We start from the raw sequence: 21,874 nt of genomic DNA, 5'->3' as shown, positions 1-21,874 counted from the left end.
TTACATTTCTCATGAGATTTATATCAGGAGTTCAGGATTTTAATCATGGATCTGTTTCTTTTAATGTTGTGAAAAATCAATTCAGTGCGTTAAAATGTTTAGTTGATAGTAATACTGTTATTAGAACACAAGACAAGGGCAATTCCATTGCTATTCTACACTATTACGATATATATTCTCATTTAAATGATGCAGTCATTTACCAACGGGTATAGAAGACTATATTGGAATGCAAGACGTATATCGATTTAACACACTTCACAGACACTTAAATATTGTTTACTCTGGTGTATACAGAATACTGTTTTTCCCACTTTTTACTGCTTACTAAAAGTTCGTAAGGACAAGGTAAACCCTTCTTGTAAGCCTATAATTTCTGGCTGTAACTGTTTTTGGAACCTTTAAGTAGTATTAAGCATTTTTTTTTCTAAGTTGGAACAGTGTCCATCCTGTATTAAAAATTATATGACAGATTGAAAATGTAATGTGAGCTGACATTTTGGATTGTGGCTGATGTAAATTGAGTCTGGGTTTGTTGGCTTATAAAATAGCACCAAATTAATTCAATTAGTTTTTTTTTTTTTGCTTACTTTTGAAGAAAACTTATCAGTGTAAAGACAGACACTGGTATGGGTGTCCCCTGTTGCCCCCTTTGCTCAGTGTTATGCTTTTTTTTTTTTTGAGAATTAAGTAATGTACAGTTTAAGATTTTATTTTTATATAAATTTCTACTAAATTAATTTTTATGATCTTTTTCATCTTATGAATTCTAGTAGTTTTGGCATCCACTTAAATTTTGTAGTTAGTGATAGGTCTGTTCATTTTTATTTTTTTTGGATCTTACATTGTAAGGTAAATTACTTTACAATGTGTGTTCTAAATTATATAGGAAACCTTTGAGTACAGTACAGTTTTACATAGCAGCAGTGACCAGCCTTCTCATGTTTTTAAGTCTTTGCCATATAGTGAATTAGTTCACATATGACAATTCTTGTAGTAATTACCATGTTTTCTGCCAAAGTGACAAACTTTCTGCATTTTTCCTTAGGGGCTATTCTAACACAAATCTAAGAGATACCTTTTCTAAAGATTGTACTATACTATACCCAATCTTATGTATCTAAACAGTCTTTCAGTTAACAATGATAGCAATTGTGTTACATGTTAGACTTTAGTATCTTAACAAACATGAGAAGCTGTTAGAAAAGGGTGGAGGGTTGCTGATGGAAGATGCATGGATTTCTAAATTTCTCTTGCCCCATCTTAAAGTTTTTAGTTAGGACAAAAATGTGCATAATTTATCTTGCTCACAGCTATTTAAAAAAAAAACAATTGTGATGGTTCCAATGGTTAATAACTATGTGAATACTCTGGTGTGAAAAAATGATCCATCAATACGTGGTTTCTAAATTTTCTTCATTTAATGGTATTAATTTTATGTAGTTATCACTTTTGTTTGTGATATTATGGCAGTTGCTACATTGGTAAGAACACGAGAATATATTAAGGCTAGTCTAAACAAGATAGTCCTGTGGCCATATGTTTTGTGGAGCAACATGCTTCAGATACATTTGGAACTGAAGTTTGTATTTTATAACAATGCAAGGAACCATTTTGAGGAAGTAAAACTTTGAGATAGGTTTTACAACACAAGAAAGCAATCTGTATTAAATTTCATTCATTATTTCCCGCTGGTCTTTACATGCATTTGGACCAGAAAGCATTAACCCTTATCTGTGTTACTTGTTTGCTTATGTATTTACACCCGCATATATATTTTCTTTTTACTATTTCTTTAACATGTTTAATTGTTCTTTATTGTCTGTTTAATGGTTGGCTTCCTGTTCTCCAGTTTTTCCTTAGAAGGCCCTTTTGACCAAGGTGCTAAGAACGTGGAGAAGTGTGTATATGAAGTTTAAATTTATAACAGACTAGGACTTTAGCCATTTTTATTCAATAATTTGTGTACTACATTAATCTTGATCACATTGAATACACTGCATTTAAATTTTATTCCGAGTGAGGACACACCCTCAAAGCCTTTAACAATACTAACATTTCAAGATTTTAATATTAAATACAACATCCTCTTTAATTATAATGAAGCCTCAGAAATGTTAAAGGCTTCACACACAGTACAAGTAAAACATGGACTACCCAAGACCAATCAATAATACTACACTATCAATATCAACTTGTGTAACTCTGAACTCATCTCTTCTGAATTGCCAGATGTTTTTTGTTGGAATAAACATTACAAAAAACAAACCGAAGCCATGTAGTCACCATAATGCTTGACCCTTACATCCCTACTTCAGCAAGCGCACAGGTTCCTTCCCTACTCCCAATATACGTCTGCCCCATACTCACTCTCGGCTATTTTGCTGCTTAGCTTCTGGAAGAATAAGACAAACCAGTTGGAAGGGATCTATGAATTTTTTACTTTTGTCTAGGCAGGCCTACTAGGATTGCTCAGAGAGGAACTGTGACAATTTGGTAATTGGACAGTGTGAAGGTTAAAGTCGGGCTAGTGATAAGAATCTGGCAATATGTTAAGTATATAATTTCTGTATCTTGCATCCTCCCATCCAGCCACTTCAACTTACGGAACATACTCACAAGCTACCCGCTTTCCTAGAAGAAATTATGATAGGATGTCATTAAGGATGGTTATCTCAAAGTTAAGATTTTTTGGAGCTATGTCCAACTTATGTTTAGAACTGTGCAATGTAGACTAAGCTACTGCCATGAAGATGTTAATCAATTGAATAGCTCTTGAAGGTAGCAGAGGGTGTAAAAGACCTAGTGGTAAGGGCCTTTGATTTTGTCAGTATTTTTTTTTTTTTTATTCCTTGATTGGTAGACAAGTAAACCTAGTGCCCCAGTTTTTATGGTGAAGCAAAATGAACTAAGAATCTGTTCAGATTGTCTTTGCAAGATGCAAATAGAAAAGCAATTAGTTGTGACATCCAGTGTGAAAGAGATACTTTCCTTTACTGGAGTAATTTGGAAAGTTAAGCAGGTGGTATATGGCATAGTTGAGCTAGGACTCAAACTACTTTACACATAAATGATGGATCAGCTCTGAGTGATGCACTTTATTTTAGAAAAAAAATGGGCTCAAGGATGATGGGGAAAACAGCTCTGCCCTTTCTTGCAGAAGTGACCGCTACCAGCTCTGCTCTTTCTTGCAGAAGTGACAGCTACCAGCTCTACTATTTCTTGCAGAAGTGACTGCTACAAGGATTCAAGTCTTCTGCAAAAGAAATCTTAGTCTTTAGAAGGAGCCTGTTTAAAAGGGGGGGGGTACAGGGGGAGCACAGAATTGCTATGCCTTTCAGGAAGGCTTCAACATTCTTTGAGTTGCAAAGGAAGATGATGCAAAAGTCAGTTTGAAAGTTGGAAATGACTGCCAACTGTACACCTTGAAAGCAGAATAACTAAAGCCAGATCTAACATGGAAGAGAAAAACTGCAGAGTTGAGGTAGTGGAAGTGGTGAAGGGATCCCAAAATCAACTGGTCGCCAAGTACAAAATCTCTTCTACTTTCTCTAGATAAGTTTACATGTAGACCTTTTGAGATGCTGAATGAATAAGTTACTCTGAGAAAGGACAGGAAGCCCATAACCATTTGGTTAATTTCAGGGACTGAATTTTTGGATGAGGTTTGCTAGATGGGTGGGATAATAGATCTAGAATCCATAGGTACTTCTTGGAATGAGGCCAAAGGGAAAGAAGGAATGAGAGTAAAGTAGCTACCAAATTTGGTACTGAACATGAAGGAAAATAGATGACAGCAAGACTGGCCACAGTAGTGAAAAACTAGCTCTCCTATTGCTGGGTTGAGGGACCACTTCTGAGAACTAAGTGGATACCTGCTCAGCTTATCTACACTATACCTGGTCTACATAGCTGTAAACTGTCCAGGTTTTCAAAGAAAGTCCAAATTTTTGCCCAATTATTTTTGGTCTGTTCCTCCTAGAATTTGAGGCTTTCTAGAAAATAACTTGTGATTAGTCATTAAATGACACACATACGGGTTTCAGACTTCACATCCTCCAGAACACGTATGCTAACGCAAATCTTACTATTCTAGCAAGCTTTTAGGAGCAATATTTAAAATATATCCCTATTTTGATACCTTTGCCCAAATTATTTTAGGCTTTGTCCAGATTTCCTGCACTAAGAAGTTGAGAGGTATGCTGGGACATCCTGGAATGTGTATTGCTATCAGAAAATGCTAAAATATTACCCACTGACACCCTCTTACGGCCTCTCTGCACAGAAGAAATTGTTCCACTCTGCCTCTTATATACTAGACTACCTACATGCTGTCTGAATGACTTAAGATCACACCCACAAGATGGCTGTCCTGAATGCCTGCAATGTCAGGTCTACTGCTATCATGTCCAAGGCACTTGTATGAAGAATGGTCTTTAGATATTTCCACATAACTAGAATCATTCTCCACTCAAAATAACCCACTACCACCATACAGATGGGGTGTCCATGGTTACTGTGGCCCTGGGAACACGAATGGTACAGGGCCTCCCTTCTGGAATGGTGGAAGACTCCAACTACTGCATTACGTCTTCTGTGAACTGAAATAAAATGATTCAGGGTGTTCATGGCACCTGAAACCAAGACCACTGCACATTTAAGGTCCATGCAGAACACCTATGTAATATTTTGCATGAGGTATGATGGAGATGGATGCTGTCATTAGCCAGAGGACTTTCAAAAATGAAAGGTGCTGGGGTGACCGTCAGTACTGCTGACCTCAAGAATAAAAGCTTAACTTCTTGTAACTTGACAATGCATGAGCTGGGGTTGAGATGACTTTCTAAGACCAGCAGTGTTTCTAAAAGGTCGCAAATGGGATTTTTCCATGTTGACAGACATGCCTATAGACAGGCATAACTGAATCAAGCAAACTTCATTTGACAAAATGCACTCCCTTGTTGCAGCAACTAGAAGCAATATGGCAATACGGATAATCTCGAGTCACAGAGGAGTAGTGGACTATTGCTACTTCTTGCAATGAGGCCAAAGCAAAGGAAAAAAAAAGGGATGCTGATCAACTGTGATGAGGTCGAAGGGCAATAAGCATCTTGAAGGTCTAGGAAGCAGATCCATTTATTCTCCCGTAGGCAAGGTTGAAAGACTTCCACAATGATTACCTGAAATTAAATCTTCATTATACTGACTTAGGCCACTTAGGTCTAAAATTGGCCTGAGGTTATTTGACTTCTTTGGAGCTAAAATGAACCTGGGGTAGGACACTAGTCCCATTCTAGTACGGCAAGACCTCTTGGATTGCTCTTTTTGTTAGAAGGTGATCCCCTCTCTTTACTGTCTTTGTTTGATGCAGTGGGAACATCCACAAGAGGCAGAGAGTAAAGCTTTGTTGGTGAAGGAAATAGGATAGCATAGCCTTTGGATATTATGCTCTTCAACCAGTTATCTAGTATGATGAAGAAAAGCAGTCAAGCCCCAGACTGCCTTCAGAGTGCAATGATTAAGCAGCCACTCAGGGATACAGAGGTGGCTTCAGGGAAAAGGACACTGGAATCAGATTCTGTGGAATCCCTATGCTCCTTGTGCGGTATCCAGTTATCTCACACACTTATCCAGAGGAAAATCTACTAGCAGACAAGCTTCTCAAATTTTATTCCCCTATCCCTTCAAATTCTCAGATCACATACTACATTCTATCCTAAACTTCAAGTACAAGCCCTCAAGGAGCTAAGACTAATTACACTACATATCAACCTGGAACATGGTTGAAGCTGGTCGGCCTGAAACATGACTTATCACATATCTAGATCTTGTAAAGGTGTTTGGCACTGGCCCGCACTCTGTTATTGTAGATACTCACTCCCAGCCAAATGTAAATCCCTGTACAACTCGGAGAGCAAAATGGATCACAAATAGAATCCAGCAAGTAAGTGCGTGGTTCCACCTCCTCCAAGAGACCAGTCACTAACAGTGTATCTCATGGTTCAGAATCCTTGATTAAACTCCTCTTTAGCATTTACATCTCAAAGGTCAAAGCCAATATTAAGGGTTTGTAGTTAAGGTTGCAGTCATGTCACCATAAACTCCCTAGAGTATACCATTGTTCCTCTAAGAGGGCCTGCCCCAAACAAATAACCGATGTCAAAACAATGATCTAAGACTAAATCTCTCAAGAAATGTATCATCATATCCTTTGGCAAACATGACCCCCCCCCCCCGAAACTTGTAATCATCACATTGACAACTCCCCTGAAAATTGATCACTTAGTCAGGGATATGGGAACCTGTGTCAAACTGTTCTTTGATCACCATGTACACACTAATCTAAGGAAGCCCTTTTTCATCGCACAGCTTATATAAGGCGGCACAGTGGTCCAGCGGTTAACATGGTCTCACAGCAAGAGGTTCTCTGGTTCGATTCTCGGCTGGGGTACCTTCTATGCAGAGTCTGCATGTCCACCCTGCATTTCCTCCAGGTACTCCGGTTTCCACCCACATTTAAACACATGCCTCTGGAGCATTTCTCCACAGGCCTCCACTGAAAATAGGTTCTGCCCTAGTCTGACTTTCCTGGTAAACAAATGCTAAAAAAAAAAAAAAATAAAAATAAATATGTACAAAAACTTATGGCATACAGGTCCAGAAATGTAAAAATGTGAACTCATTAGGCCAAATATTTTGAGTATAATGCTTCTTTTTATATGTATTTGTCAAAACTTGAAATGACAAACAATTATTCACTATCAAGTGCCTAAATTATAAAACTATACAGACCATCCCAAAGCCTTGTCCTTTTTGGTATCAAAAACACAACTGAGAGGCATCCTCTGCCTTGTAAATAGAGCCAGCAGACCCTGTACTGGTGGACCTCTTGCACATATGCAAGACCAGTGGTGGCATAAACACTTACTCGAGGAATCAATCTCTGTTGCAATGTTGCAGGGATGGTATGTTCCACTCCATATAAAGCAATGTACTTCACTTACTGTACTCAAACTCCTAGATGAGACAGCATCTTAACTTCCTGCTCACTCTTCAGTAATGTCTCTGACTTTGGGTCCAAATAGCAATGACCATCACATACAGGGTAGCAACAAAGACTGCCTTAAAGTTGCCTGAAAAATCAGAGATGAGGCTAACCATTGCACCTCATCAAAATGACTGCACATGCTGCAGCCATTCTATCTGCTGCATCATGTCTCTCTCATGGAGAGATTACATATAGTGACCATAGTGCCACTTCAGAAACTGGTTGTCAGGGATGGCAGGCTCTCAGTCAGTCCATTGCTTGCTTGGCTAGGTCTCTTTGGAAGCACTTCATAGATATCTTAATGGTTCTCAAGACAAAAATGCCCAAGGCATAAGCGTACTTTCGCATTCAGTCAAAAAATGTGACTCCTTGTTAGGAAGATAGATACTAGCACTGTCAAGACAGTGGCAGTTGCTACAATAGCACTTAGAGGGTCATTATTCCGGTGTTGTTTACCCTGGGAGGGGAATCAAAGGAATTTGTCTGGCTTACATGGTTTACAGTGTCATCAGGCTCCTATCATGCTTTCTTGCTCCCAAGTTCATCATGTCATTTAGGGAGAACCATCCTGGGAGTACAAGAGGAAGACCTGAACGCCTCAAAGAGCACCTCCTCAACTGAGGAAGGGAGACTATGGATCAGGAATGTCTCTGAAGCTTCAATTCTAGAATTTTGCCAAACCTAGCATTATCTGGAGGAGACTGTAAGGACCATCCCCTTTTAACCAAGCATACCTTTTCCAGGATGAGACTCCAATAAGGAGTCTGTGTGCCTCCTTATTCAAGTGTGTTTTCTGGATGAATTTGGAAGGGACTCACCCATATCACTAGCAAACTTGGGGTGAGCCTCCTGTGGTGGCTAAGTGAAGCCTTCAAGTGTGATCTATCCATGGTAAGGATTATGAAAGGGCATAGACGCAAACTAAAAGGTACCAAAGGACAGACTAGAGGTCAGTGGAACCTCTACAGCCTTTTCTAAAGTTTATAAAATCATCCTCTCAATAATGCATCTGTTGGTATCTGAGACCACGGGGCCACACTGTACAAGTCACCAGCGAGGTGGATAGCAATGGCACAGAAGACAGAGGTATCAACAAACTGGACAGCTCCATCACAGCGATCTGAGCCAAGCAGTTGAATGCAGATACCAAACGATACTGTTGGACAAGTCAAAGCTGAGAACTTTGTTTCAACAAAGCACTGAGACTCCAACTAAAATGCTCTCAGAGTCAAGAGTCCCTCAAAGCAAAGTTGCTACCATGGGATCTAAGCCTATCAGTACCTACACAAGATTTTCTGGGAATAGTAACTGCAAAGATTTCTGGTGCAAAAAAATGGAGATGGACTGGGGGAACTTGTCTGGGAGATGCTGAGCCAACTCAAGCCATTTTAGGTACAGAGATGGATGAGATGGCATCCATTTCAATTTGCACCTTCATGAAGGCCTTCATCATAAGATCCCAATCCAAGTCTTAAGAACTCTGGAAGGACTTAGTAGAGTTCAATCAGTTGATGAAAGAGGAGGATGATGGAAAGGCGGCAATATAGCTAGCCCACAGTTTGTATTTCAGAGACACCTAAACTGAAAAAAATTTTGAGTTGACTACTAAGAGACCTTTTTGTACTAGAATAAAGGGATGCTTAAACGTGGATGCTGCCCACAACATAAATACATCTTTGTGGGGCAGATTTCACAACTTTGGTGACAAACTTATACTGATTGGTACAAACACGTAACTAACTCTGCAAGGGTAGTCTACATTGCTTTTTGTGACTACCGTCATTTCTATTATATTGGTAAAACAGAAAGAAAGTTGAAGCATCACATATACGAAAAAAAAAAATATATATATATATATATATATATATATATATATATATATATATATACATACATACAATATAAGAACACTCAATGAAAATACCCTGTATAAACAAGCTTTCTTATAAAGACCATAAAATGTTTTTATTTTTTGAGCTGGAACAAATATTTCCTAATATGAGGAGTAGACACCGGGGATTGAAGTTGGAACAGGCTGAATTAAAATGGCAATAGACTAGAATGGCTGATAAAAATCACAAAATGTGATTGTAAATAGTCCAAACACTTAATGAGCTATAAACTTTAAGCAACTTTGCTCCAAAATGTAGGAACTTCATTAAAAATATATGCAGTTAAAACACTTTAAATACTTACACATGGCACAGACAAGACATGATGCAACAAATCACCACAACTGAGCAATTAAGTACAAGTTACCAGCTGTTTCTATTAGTACACTTAAGATGCAAGCCTCAAAATTATAAGCATTTATCCTTTATTATACCTTGCAATACATTTTTATTATGCCTTTACTTCTATTATACTCCATATCCACTTAATGTGAACAAGATGTTTTTACCTTTTCAAATTACACTACATAGTCAAATACTTGCTTAACTGTTGAGTTGTGGTGATTTGGGGTGACTTGCTGTATTTAAGATGCTTTTAACTATGTTATGTTTTTGAACAAGTACTTAACTTTTTTAACTTATTAAAAGTGTTTTGACTATTGACGCTCATGTTGTGATTTTCGTCAGCCATTCCAGCTATTTGGTTAGGTTTTATAACACCTGTATGTGCTGGGTTTACCAAGGTTTTGTTGTTAGTTTAATTTTCCTGGCCAGTGCTCCTTCGTTGGTTATTAGAGAATGTCGACTCCAGAAGCTTTTTTTTTAATTTTTTTTTTATACATTTTCCTTTTTTTCCTCCTTCTGACATTCACTTTGCTTAGTCAGCTTCCTTCTCTTTATCAGATTCTGCTAAAGAGGAACTGTGGGCAGAAGCATGTATAAATTTTGCGGGCAACCTTCAAATGTTCTGATCCCAGGCATACCATACAGATAAACATGGATGTCCCAGGGTACAGTGCTATGGCAGCAAAAGCTGCATTTGTTAAAGAAATAGTCTACTATGGCAAAAGGAATGCTAACATAAAGACAGTACAAAAATAATGCAAACACAAAGATGGAAAAATATGAGAATACTATAGTCATCACCACCAAAAGGACAGTAAAAATAATACTGTTAAATTATTAAAATGGCAAAGTGACCATACTCGCAATGTACTATTGTATCAGTTATACTTTACTGTAGAAAACAAAATATTGCCAAGCAGTTATACTGTCTGAGTTATCAATTCTATTATAACATAGCTAAAAAAAAAAGTCTTTGCCTCTCATGAACTGTGTCGTGGCTAGGATCAATGCACACGATAAAGACAGCTCTAAGCAGCAAGCAGTGTCCAGCTTATATACACTTTTAGAAAGCAGCAGGTGGTGTTTTTTAGTGTCTTTGCGGTTTGCATGACTGATTTTTGTTCCATGTCATCTTCGTGTTGGTTGAAGTATCTGCATTTTATTTCTTTTATTTCTCCACCTGAGGAGTTACAAAAAGTCAACATTACTTTTTTTAAACTATCACGTCTCAACAGTTCCCTTCTTTGCATGTTCCAGTTAGTCAAAACAGGATATAATTTTACTCGGCTCCCTATTATGCTGTTGCAGACGCAGGTTTTCGAATGAGTCTTTGTCAAACTGAAAAGCGCGAAAAGGCAAAATAGCGAAGTGGCTTTTCAGTGAATTCTTTCCTTGGGGAAAGAATTTGTTTGGCCGCTTTCGCTACTTTGCATTTTTGGCACTGTAGTACGATCTCAGAGTTGGTATATTTAAGTAGGGGGAGTGTGGGGGGCACAGCCCCCCACATCAGGGGGTGTGGGGGTGAAGCCCCCCACATTATGTAATGTTTTACATTTTTTTTTTGTTTCGGAACAGCGATTTTTTTTCCCTTGGAAAAAAATTGCTGTTCTGGGGTTTAACGTTGTAAGCTTTCGCTTACATGGGGTCGATTGTGTGTCATTCACTATTCTGAGCGTGCAAAATCATAATATAGACCCATTTTACCCCATCAGTCTAAGCCCACAATCACATGTTTTCACAAATAAGCTAAACTAGATATGTTCTTTTTTCCATGAACCATCTCTAAACCACATATATTTGAAAATAACATAAATTAAGCATGTTTTATATTATCCGACGAAGTTGCTCTAACAGGTGTATGACTGATACATAGCTGTTGCTAAGCACGTCATACTTCCCGTATGTATTTTTAACTTTGCAGTTCATGTCTTACATGTTACATTTCTGAACTTTAGAAAGAATATTTTATTTCAAACCTTGTATTAAATTAAACCTTGCTTTAGAAGGAAACATTTCTTTTGCATTTTAAAACCTTGTATTAAAAGCAAACTTTTCTTTTGAATTATAGCAAACATTTCTTATTTGATTGCTTTGGGGAAAAATATTTTGCTTTATATAATATCTATCCAGTCCCCCTTTTGTTTTAAGCCAAAGAAAAAGGCAACCTACAGAAAAATGCGATCCTCTGTACTTAGTACCCTTTTGTCCTCTGTACTTAATACCATTTCGTCATTGTTAACGACAGTTACTTGATTAATAGTTTTATTAACACAAATTTTAACACATACAAATGGTCATAGATAAAAAGATAATGACAATGAAAGCAATCAAGACCATGATTATAGTACCCCACCAACCAGAAAACAACCCGCTTAGCCAATCGGATCACTCTGTATTCCATGTTTTCCTGGATTTTAAGGAAACCTGGGCAATTCTCTCTAAATGTTGCTGTACAGATTCTGATTTATCAGAAATAAACATGCAGCATTCTGCTCCCACCACAGCACATACCCCCCCCTATTGGCTAGGAAGCAAGTAATCTAAAGCCATTCTGTTCTGGAGGACCACTGTCCCCATTGCTACCATCTCCTCTTTGATATCTGAGATAGCTTCATAAGTTCATATGCTAAAACTTCCATCAGCTTTGCAACTTTCCATAATTCCCATATTGCCTTAGCAGCGCCATGCCAGAGAAAGATCCTAGCTCCTGAAATATCACCATCTCCTATGTCCAACTGTTTTAAATCTTCCCTTATTTTGGAAAAATTATCATGAACCTCCCCTCTTTTTACAGTGATTTCTTACCATGTCCTCCAGTAATGTGTGACTAATTCTCATCACTGGAACTGCATACCCTATGTAATAGGATCCCCACCATCCTTGGTAGCCATTTGTAAGCATTCTTCCCAAATATGAAAAAGAAGCCTTCTGCCAGAATTCTAACATTCTCTTGGTCCATTGAATTAGTTGTGGCAACAATCTTAAAGAAGTCTTTCACCCCTTCCTTAAAAGAAGTATTGTGTTAACTGTTAACTGTCATACTGTTTTTATTTTGTCAACCCTTCCAGGATACTCAAGCTTTTCACGTGACCAGAGTTATCCCTTTTTCTGCTTCCATCAACTGTAAATGCTCTTTTATGGCAGATTGTTTTACAACTATTTTTATAAGACCCTTTAAACATAAATCCCACATCTGTAACCTCTACAGGGACTGAATGTAATTGCATTTTCCCTCTGTAAGGAATGTGGCTACAAACCCAACAATTTGACTTATGTGCCTTTGCAAACAAATTTTGCATGGCCAAAAATGTATTGAAATCAGGTATCCAATCATGATGTCTCTGTTCTTGTGATCTGTTATATCTGAGTATCTCTCCCCATTGCATATATTTTTTCTTTGCAACTTTTTTATTTTCATTTTCTTTTATATTTACATCTTTTTTGGATTGCCTTGTCCTGTCCATAAATCGCTATTATAAACAATATATACAATAATATCAGAATGCATACAAGTATTAACATGCACCCCCTAAAGCTTCTATCTCCATGTGTGAGGCCTAGTTTCCTCCATTTTTTTCTGGCTTTCTTCCAAATGGGTATATCAGTATCTAAAAACAAATGTAAACAGATTGTTACTTTCCTAACACCGTTCGCTGATTATTGCATTCCTAACACTATTTGACTTTTATTAACTTACACTGATCTCCATGAACCAACATGGTGTGCTGTTTTTCCTTGGATATCCTCACTTCCTAGGATTAATCTTTTCCTTGTTTACCCTTCGAACCATGTATACTAACATTCCTATCCATTCTGTCACCTCATAGGGACCCTGCCAGCTACTATCCCATGGTCCCTCTTCCGGAGACCAGTACCTCATCTCCCCACTGTACTTTCATTTCCGTGGGAAACACTGGCATTTTCTTCCACAGATGGTATGCCTGTTCTCTGTCTATAGTGTCACATACCCCCTGTATATCTTTCAACTAGTTTCTATTATCCACTATTTCTGGGTCATAAGCAAGTGTGAGGGGCATTCTCCTCCCTGTCATCACCTCAAAAGGTGAAATCCCTGTTTTACTGTTAGGTGTAGCCCTGCTGCACAATAGAATACCTGACAAATCTCACCAAATCCTTGCCTTTTTCCAAACACACCTTCTTTAATCTTTCTTTGATTGTCCGGTTCATCCTTTCAACAATTCTGTTGTACTGTGGATGGTATGTTACATGAAACCTGTGCTGAATCCCCAACAATCTGCACAAATGCCACATTTGACTTGTAAACTGGGGTCCATTATCTGATTCTATGACCCGACGTCTTCCCTAATGGACAAAAATGTTTTTCCATAATGCCTCTGCAGTGGCTTTAGCTGTCATGCGTTTGGTGGGGATTGCTTCTACCCACTTTGAAAGCATGTCAACTACCACTAACAGATATCTGTATCCCCCTTTTGCAACTGGGAGGGGCCCTGCATAGTCTACCTGGATAGTGCACCATGGCCTATCTGCCACTGGTACTCTAAGCAACTGAGGCTTTTTTACATTTGCATTAGTTTGTAGATAAACCAAACATCCCTCTAATACAGTCATACACAGCATTTTTAGACATGGGTTCCACATTTTCTGTTTCACTATAGTCCATACTTCTCAGTGCCTATGTGGCCCAAAATCTTGGGATTATATTCGACCAGCTGTCTAGCTAGATCTCCTGGGATATATGGTATTTTTTCCATCTGGCATTGGACAGACAAAAATTGCCTGTTTTGCATCCCCTTCTTGCATACACCTGTCCAGCTCTTCAGGAATCCCTTTTTGTTTTTGAAGGGCTGCCAAATCATGCATTTCTATAGCTGTAGTTTTTCTTGGTCTGTGTGCTCGAAACACTTGTGTGGGTCTAGATGCTCACGTGTTTCAGCTGCATGTTTTGCCTTGGCATCTATCAAAGCACTTCCTCTAGCCTCTTCTGTGTTACTTTTTTGATGTGCTTTGACTTTAACAATACTAAACTTTTTCTGTAAATTGTTTTGGGTAATCAATGCCCCTAACTCCCATAGTATTGGGGAATGTTTTAGGGGTTTGCCACTGTCAACGAATTCCCTTCTGGCCCAAACTGCCATGTGTAAGAGTAAAGAATTTACCACATAGGCACTGTCACTGTAAATATTGACAGGTTCAAAATGTTGTAAAACATATTTTACTGCTTCTAATTCTGCCCTTTGGGCTGACATATAACCTGGCAGTTTCTTCAGAATAGGCTTCTGGCCACCTTCTGGGATTACTGCAAATCCCATCAAATATTTCCCATCTTTACAAAATCTCACACAATCTACATAAGCTGTGGGTAAACTACCTTGGAAATGTGCATTTAAAGGCAAGGGTTCGGGGTGTTTTAAACTATAAACACAATCATGGGTTTTCCTGTCATAATTGACAAGATCTGAAAGATAATACTTGTCCCCTGTCTGTATGTGTAATTTCTTGGTACTGAAGAGAGTCATCCATTTTGCAAAAATTGTCTGATTATGTGATTTTATTCATTTCCATGGAATTTAGTAGAATCTTAACAGACTGATGTGGTGTCTGCACAATTATTTTTGAAAAGACTGTCAAGTATTCCATTTGTTTGATTCCCCAATAAATGGCCAACAGTTGTTGAATGCATGGGTGATACCCCTTCTCAACTGGGGTTAACTTCTGGCTGCAGAAAGTCACTGGTCAGAGTGTCCTTTCTACCTTGCCCTCATTTTCCAAGTCCCACACTGCCAGTTAAAATCCTGGCAAAACAGCCTTCCCTTTGTTTTTTTTTTTTTTTTTTTTATTGGCCGATATGCCGGTACCAGCCAATCAAAAAAAATCGCAAGTGAAGCCACTTCTGTTTAATGTGGAACTGCCTGATGTTCCACATTGAACAGAAGAGGCTCCGCTGTGTGAGCAGTATAAATAATGAGTGGATTTTTTTATAATCTCTAACTGTGGACTATCAAAAATTAGAGTGTTCTTCATTTTATAGTTAGGATATTAGTGGATTGTTTAACCAATATGTCAACAGGAATTTGCAATTGAAGATCTGAGCACCTCCAATGTCACAATAATGGGACTGATTTTTTTTTTGGGGGGGGTGGTGTTTTGCAATTTTACTTTGTAACTGAATACAAGAAAAACTATTCACACAGCCATTCAGAGATTGCAGAATTTATCAACGAGCACAAGCTGTTCATTATGGCAATATTTCTGTTTTATTTTCACCTTCAATTGTTAATTTCCTTTAATCCACATTATTAAATTCAGGGTCATGCTTCAGTCACAGTCTTTTCTGGCATTCAGTGAGTGCATAGCAAAGAAATGCACACTAGATGGAAAGACAGTCCATCACAGGACACACACAAACACACAGGCAGTTTGTATGTGTAACAGACACCTGTATTGTGTATTTGGGATATGAAAGGGAACTGCAGCACTTGGCAAAAATTTACACGGACAAAGGAAATTGCTTGTAGACTCTGCACAGGACATGCCGCTGCCATAAACAATGGAGAACCAAACACTGCTATGTTTCATGCTAAATTTCACTGCAACATGAAATGAGAAGCTGGGCATGGCAGAAATATCCCTCCAGACAGTTTAATGTGGAATATCAGGCAGTTCCACATTAAAGACCTTTTTTTTTGTTCCCTACCTGTTTTTACAAATCTGGCAACCTGCTTCCATGCCTCTAATCTTTCCAGATTTTTGCTTCATCTCTTTGGTCTGCTCCTCAAAGTCTGTGGTTTCCAAACAAATCGCTAAGGACTGAATTCATAAAATAAAACACATTCAAGTTTCAGACTTTCTATCGTTCAGAAAATGCAGATAAACACATCCTGTTACTCTAGTAACTAAGTTTACAACAGGAAGTCAGTGACGCGTTATCAGTTCGGACAGCAGCCAGAAACAAATCTTTTATTCTGGCACTGTCATCTGTTGCCAGAGATGCAACTTTAACTTAAGTAGGGGGTGCTCAACTTTTGTTAAGGTTGGGTCTCGCACCACTGTAGTGCTTAATTGATTTATCTTTTTCTTAGTACTGGAGCGTTATCACCACACTCTATGCACTTCAGTATAATTAGACATAACTAAGCAACACACACGTAAAATTACTGGACAACGCTTAGTATCTGCATGGAAAGCAGCTGGATGGGAAGTAATTCAGAAGATGCCTTTAACTTTTCTTTTTCAAGAATTTTTCAAACAGTTCATTATTACAATGAAGTACAGATGTACCTAAAAATTGGAAAACGTTTATAAAACAATCTCAGCTATAATGGAAGTTTAGATTTACACATCTTGTTTATCTAGACTTATAGGGCAATAAAGTCAATGTTTGATAAGCTAAGTGAAATGTTAAAAGCAGTGCCTTTTGTACAAATGTGCTACATAAAAGTGAATTTTTTTGAAGACTGCATCTCATGCAGATATGTCATGGTACAGAGGTGCTTCTTCTGTTGTAAGTATAAGAAAACAGAGGTCAGCAGACATAGTAAAACCCATGGAGACCATAGGACACGAAGCAAATAAGATTTAAAATCATATAAGTTTCTAGTTTTAGAGGATTGCAAAAAAAAGCTTACCAGACATGTTGGAACCAGCCATAATACCAGTACAGCCATTAAACATCACAGCAAAGACAGATGTAAAAGTCATCATGACTCCTGTTGTGTAGTCAATTCCATACTGTGCTGTTGGAGAAAAAAAAGTAACAGCTGAATGAATGCAACCTATAATGACCACTTTGTGATGTGCAATCAGCATTAACTTCCTGCCTTCTTCAGCAAGACTACTACCCTTGTGCAAATCATCTACTCAAAAATGGTATAGCAATGTTTATTTTTCAAGATTTTTTTTCAATTACAACTTTCTGAAATACAACTTGGCAATGAAATGAGTTACACATTTACATTCTAATGTGGCTGTAACAGTTAAAATATACATTTTATATAAACCAGGTTATATTTACTGGTTAAACAAAACACTAACCACATCACATTGGGAGTCCTACATCTCCTTTCCCAGCTCCTTTATGGCTTACATCATATTTTATGCATTAGAAATTCTCACAACTACAGAACAATCAGTGCTCTAAACCTAGTGAATCAAAACCACACTGCAATGTAGGTTTACCAAATTGTTTAGAAGAATGCATAAATTCCTGTAAATCCTTATTTTCAGCACAATCAGGAAACATAACTTTCTGTTTAAGCAATCCAATAATATGCAGCTGATACTTTAACACATGAAACTGACAATTCAAGGCCCTAATGGCCAAAGTTGCAGAAGTGTATACCTTCTTACCCCCCATCTATTCAGCGCCCTGGATTATCTATCTGAGGGGGTAGGAGTTTTGGCAGTAAGTAGCTTTAATACCCTTAGGTACCCGTGAAACGGTTTCAGGATCCACAGTAGGATTTTTGAAAAAGAACTTGTGAATTGGGAGGGTGGCCTAATGGTTAAGGTGTTTGCCTTACAAACACAAGGTGCAGGGTTCGAGTCTCACAAGGGATACTTGCCTAGGCTTAAAATGGCTTGCAAGAGCAGTTAGCCTAGTACTAATCTACGAACTAATGAGGGTCAGGAAACCTGTAAAATCTATCAGGTTTTCTGGAAGCAGGAGGTAAAGAGTCAAGGGCCATGCTAGATTCCAAAAAGGCATCAACAATGTCCAGTACAGGAGGTATAGCTAAGGCCTGTGCGGGGGCAGGAATAAGAAATCCCTAAGCCTCTTTTTAGAAACAGAGAATTCCTGACTTTCCCAACAAAAATTGCTCCCTGAGAGTATGCAAGGTTTCACCAAAAGAGAAATCCTCTGGGGGGGGGGGGGCAGAGGGAATAGAGTCCTCAGCATCAATATCCTCATAGGTAGAGAAGTGTAAACCCTGGTCATCAGAGGAAACATAATTTCAGAATCCTGGTCAGAAGTATCATAAAACCCTTTACTACCTGACATCATGGAAGATAAGACAGCAACCGATGCAGGACCCAAGACTTGGATAATCAGGCCAACTTAGGGCTACTGCAAGCAGATAACCCAAATGTGATGACTGCAACAGTGAAAACACTCAAACACCTACATTTATGGTAAGTGTACCCAACTGTACTTTTTGATCCCGTTTAGGCACCTTTTTTCTGAGGATGTGCCTTGGGTTCTGCAGGAGGCCAGGAAACCCACTGCCAGAAAATCATAGATGTCCAAATCCCTATCTGTGGTGGCTCCTCTGGTTCTCTCATTTGTGTGATCTGCTCCATGCTGGGTTAGCATATTCTTCAGTTAAAGCTCAGCTGTTAGCACTTTCTGCCTTTGAATCCTCTTCTGTTCTCTAGGTTTGGAGGTCAAACAATTTTTTAAAGGTGTCCTTTATAACAGGCCTCCCAGGAAACATATTCTGCTTTATTGGGACCTCAGTTTTCCTCTTCCAAAACTGACACAGACTCCTTTTGAACCTGGTTCTTCATCTTTCTTACAATATTGTACTCTGAAGACTGTTTCTCTTGGCTCTTACTTCTGCCAAGAATGTCTGAACTACAGACCGTCACGGCCATTCCTCCCTTTTTGTTTTTCATAGAGGCAGGGTGTCTCTATACTAATCCTCCTTTTATGCCCAAGGTGGTCAATGAGTTATCCCTTAATCTATTCATCTTCTTTATTTCCTTTTCTGTAGTCTGCTAGTAATAAAGTTCTTCATACCTTGGATTTGCATAGACAGCTCAGATATTTAGATAAAACTAAAGTTATTCTCAAATCTGAGCAGCTTTGTTTCCTTTCATCCCAGGACTTAGGCTGTTTCTAAGCAAACCATCTCCTGCTGGATTTCTAAGGCCATTTCCTTTTCTTTCATGGCAAATTACTTTCTTCTGAAAAAGACACATTCTGCTAAGGTGGTTGCATCTTGTGGTGTGTTTTTTTGAAGTTTAGAGATCAACCCCATCACTGAGGCTGCTACTTGGTCCTCTGTTCATACTTTTGATAAATATTACAAGTTGGATGTTCTTGTCAGGGAAGGCTTTGCCAGATGTGTCCTGCATGGCTTTGTAGAAGGCTCTTCTGTGCCTTCCTTCTCCCAGACTTCCTCTTAGCTCTTTTAATTCCTCCTTCATTGAAGAATACTGCAGCAGTAATATGGAAGGACATAGTACAATTGGATAAAATCTTACCATATAAGTAGATGTCCTTTTCTTAACTATTATACTATTAAATTCCTCCATACTCCCCCATCTATTCTAGCTCTTGGCCTGCGTTTAACACCTTCTTGGCTGAAGGGTCCTTTTCTTCCCCCTTTTCTTTCTGGATGTATATGTCCTCTCTTGCACCCGAGGGTATACAGTTTCTCCTAGCATCCAAACATCACTATGTACTATGCCTTGCACAAGGAGCATGTGTGTGATGTATTGTGACTATATGACCTGTAGGCTTTGATATACTGGCCAGACATTGGGCTATTCTAGGCAGGAGATCAGTTATGTAAAGAATACTGCAATAGTGAAGAGAAGGACACCTGCTGTTATGGTAAGAGTTTACTCAACTGTAGTTTCTTGAAAGGGTTATGCATAAGATGCCTTAAAGAAAACCTGTGGGCACTCCTTGAGATTTTAATTTTTTATTCAAGAATGTAGTACTTGTTCCATGTGAACTAGATAATCTGGCTGGCATGAGGTTCTTAACATTGTAAACCATTTTACGGATTGCTCTGATCCCTCCAAGAAAAGTATTCAAGTTGCAAGCTCTTATGGTGAGACAAACCTATCTTATTTTCCAAAGAGACAGGGTTTCTTTAGGCATAAAAGACAGCTCAATTCTTAAAGTGGTATCCAAATTTGCCTCAAGCCAAACTTATCCAACTCAATGTTTTCTTTTCAAAACCTAAAAATGAGGGAGAGAGAGGATATGCCATACCACTGATGTCTACAAATAACTGGAGTACTATCTTAACAGAATTAAATCATTCAGATCTTTGGGCCGATTCTTCATTTTTTTGTGGCTGTAAGAAGGGACATTGTGTCAAAATTTCCAAATGGATGTCAAAGGCTATTACCATGTTACACTCACCATAACAAAACTATTGTAGGCAGGGTGAAGGCCTACTCTACTTAGGCTACAGCTTTTCGGAAGTGTTTGTACTGAAGTATTCAAAAAGCTACTTGGTCCTCTCTACATACTTTTACAAAGCACTATAATCTTCCTTCTCTAGGTCCAGATCAAGCTTTGCTGGGACCATTCTCCAGGGGCTCCTGGACTCACCTTCCACCTCCCAAATGTAGTAAGCTAGGGTAATCAACTTGTACAGCTAAGGCTACAGCATTAGTGAATGATGATTAACATAGTACTGTTCTGTAAATAAATGTAACACTGCAGTGGATGTTCAGATAATCAGTGTTGCAGTAGCTGCTCCCTTCCTCCATTCCCCATGTTTTTGGCATTTTTTTTATGCCAGGGTGTAGACCTTTATTTTTTTTTTTGTTTCTAGTATTGCCCTTTCAGGGCTTACCCTCCCTCTCTACTAGCAGGAAAGCTGTGAAGGGCTTGGCACCCAAACCAGTCTTTTAGTAAACTCATCTTGAGTTGCTTGACATTTTGGGCAGATGTACGGTGCCCTGAAGCATTGAAAGTTGGATGGCTTTAATATCTTTGTCAAGATTTAACTGATACAGCTAAGGCTACTGCAGCAGTAGTCATTCGAATATCTACTGTTAAGGTAAGTTTTACTTGCACAACTGTAATATAATCATAAATTTGCATACTGAAGGTTGGCAGTTTGCAGTGCTCTACTTGATAGTATCCTGCTGACAAAAGTGAGAAACTATAGTCTTGCCATGGATGTTAACAGAAAGATCGTTTGGTACCTAAGGTGCTGCTTACTGCAGAAGTTAAATTGAGATGTGAGCTATGTGAGGAAAATTAGTTTATGGGTAAAGATAGAAACTTAGTTAATTAAAATGCTACAGAGGGTATACCATAGCTTCCAAAAGTGAGAGACCAGTTCTGTGAAGGTTTTGGTAGTCATATAGTTTATATGCCTTCAGCTTTCTTGACCGTGTTAAAATTGTGTAAATAAGCCAAGTTCTGCCTATAGGGAATTCCCATCTGTGGAAATAATGCATGAATGGAAAGATTTTTTAGTATAGATCACACCAGCATAAAGTAGGGCTAGAATGTTAGACTGTAATCCTGAAAATATTAATGAAAATAGTAAATAGTGTTAATTCTTGTTAGAAAAGGGGTTAATTTACTGAAATGGTTGATTTGGTCAAGTTAATACAACTGTGCTCAGACTGATATTGAAAATGGGTCCACTGGAATCAATGTTCTATCTTAGTTACATTCAAAACTATAAAATTAGTCCTGCTTTGTACATAGAAAACAGGAACATAATGCCCTTACACTAGTTGGGACATTTAAGAAAAAGCTTCAGCAAAACATTCCATGTAAACTGGAAATAGATTCTCACAGGAAATTGGACAACTTGCTGATCTAAGAGCATTTGAAAGGAAGTTGTTTGACCCCTTAACAAAAATGTACAAATGCATGTTCTTTATTGATAAAAGCTATTTTCCCCTACCC

General features: G+C 38.3%; 1 protein-coding gene across 2 annotated transcripts in view; it reads right to left on the bottom strand.

Moving 5' to 3' along the window:
- Positions 1–21,874, bottom strand: part of LOC122801135 (solute carrier family 12 member 9-like) — a 1,658,551-nt gene that overhangs the window by 1,181,583 nt on the left and 455,094 nt on the right. For both annotated transcript variants that reach the window (XM_044070675.1, XM_044070674.1), the window contains exon 5: positions 16,893–17,000. In XM_044070675.1, the coding sequence (XP_043926610.1) occupies positions 16,893–17,000 (108 nt within the window). The remainder of the gene's footprint in view (positions 1–16,892; positions 17,001–21,874) is intronic.

The sequence above is a fragment of the Protopterus annectens genome, chromosome 4.part1 (assembly GCF_019279795.1).
Source record: "Protopterus annectens isolate FY-2018-M chromosome 4.part1, PAN1.0, whole genome shotgun sequence".
Taxonomy (NCBI): Eukaryota; Metazoa; Chordata; order Ceratodontiformes; family Protopteridae; genus Protopterus; species Protopterus annectens.
The sequence above is the reverse complement of the archived record's forward strand: the minus strand, read 5'-3'. Positions and strand labels throughout refer to the sequence as shown.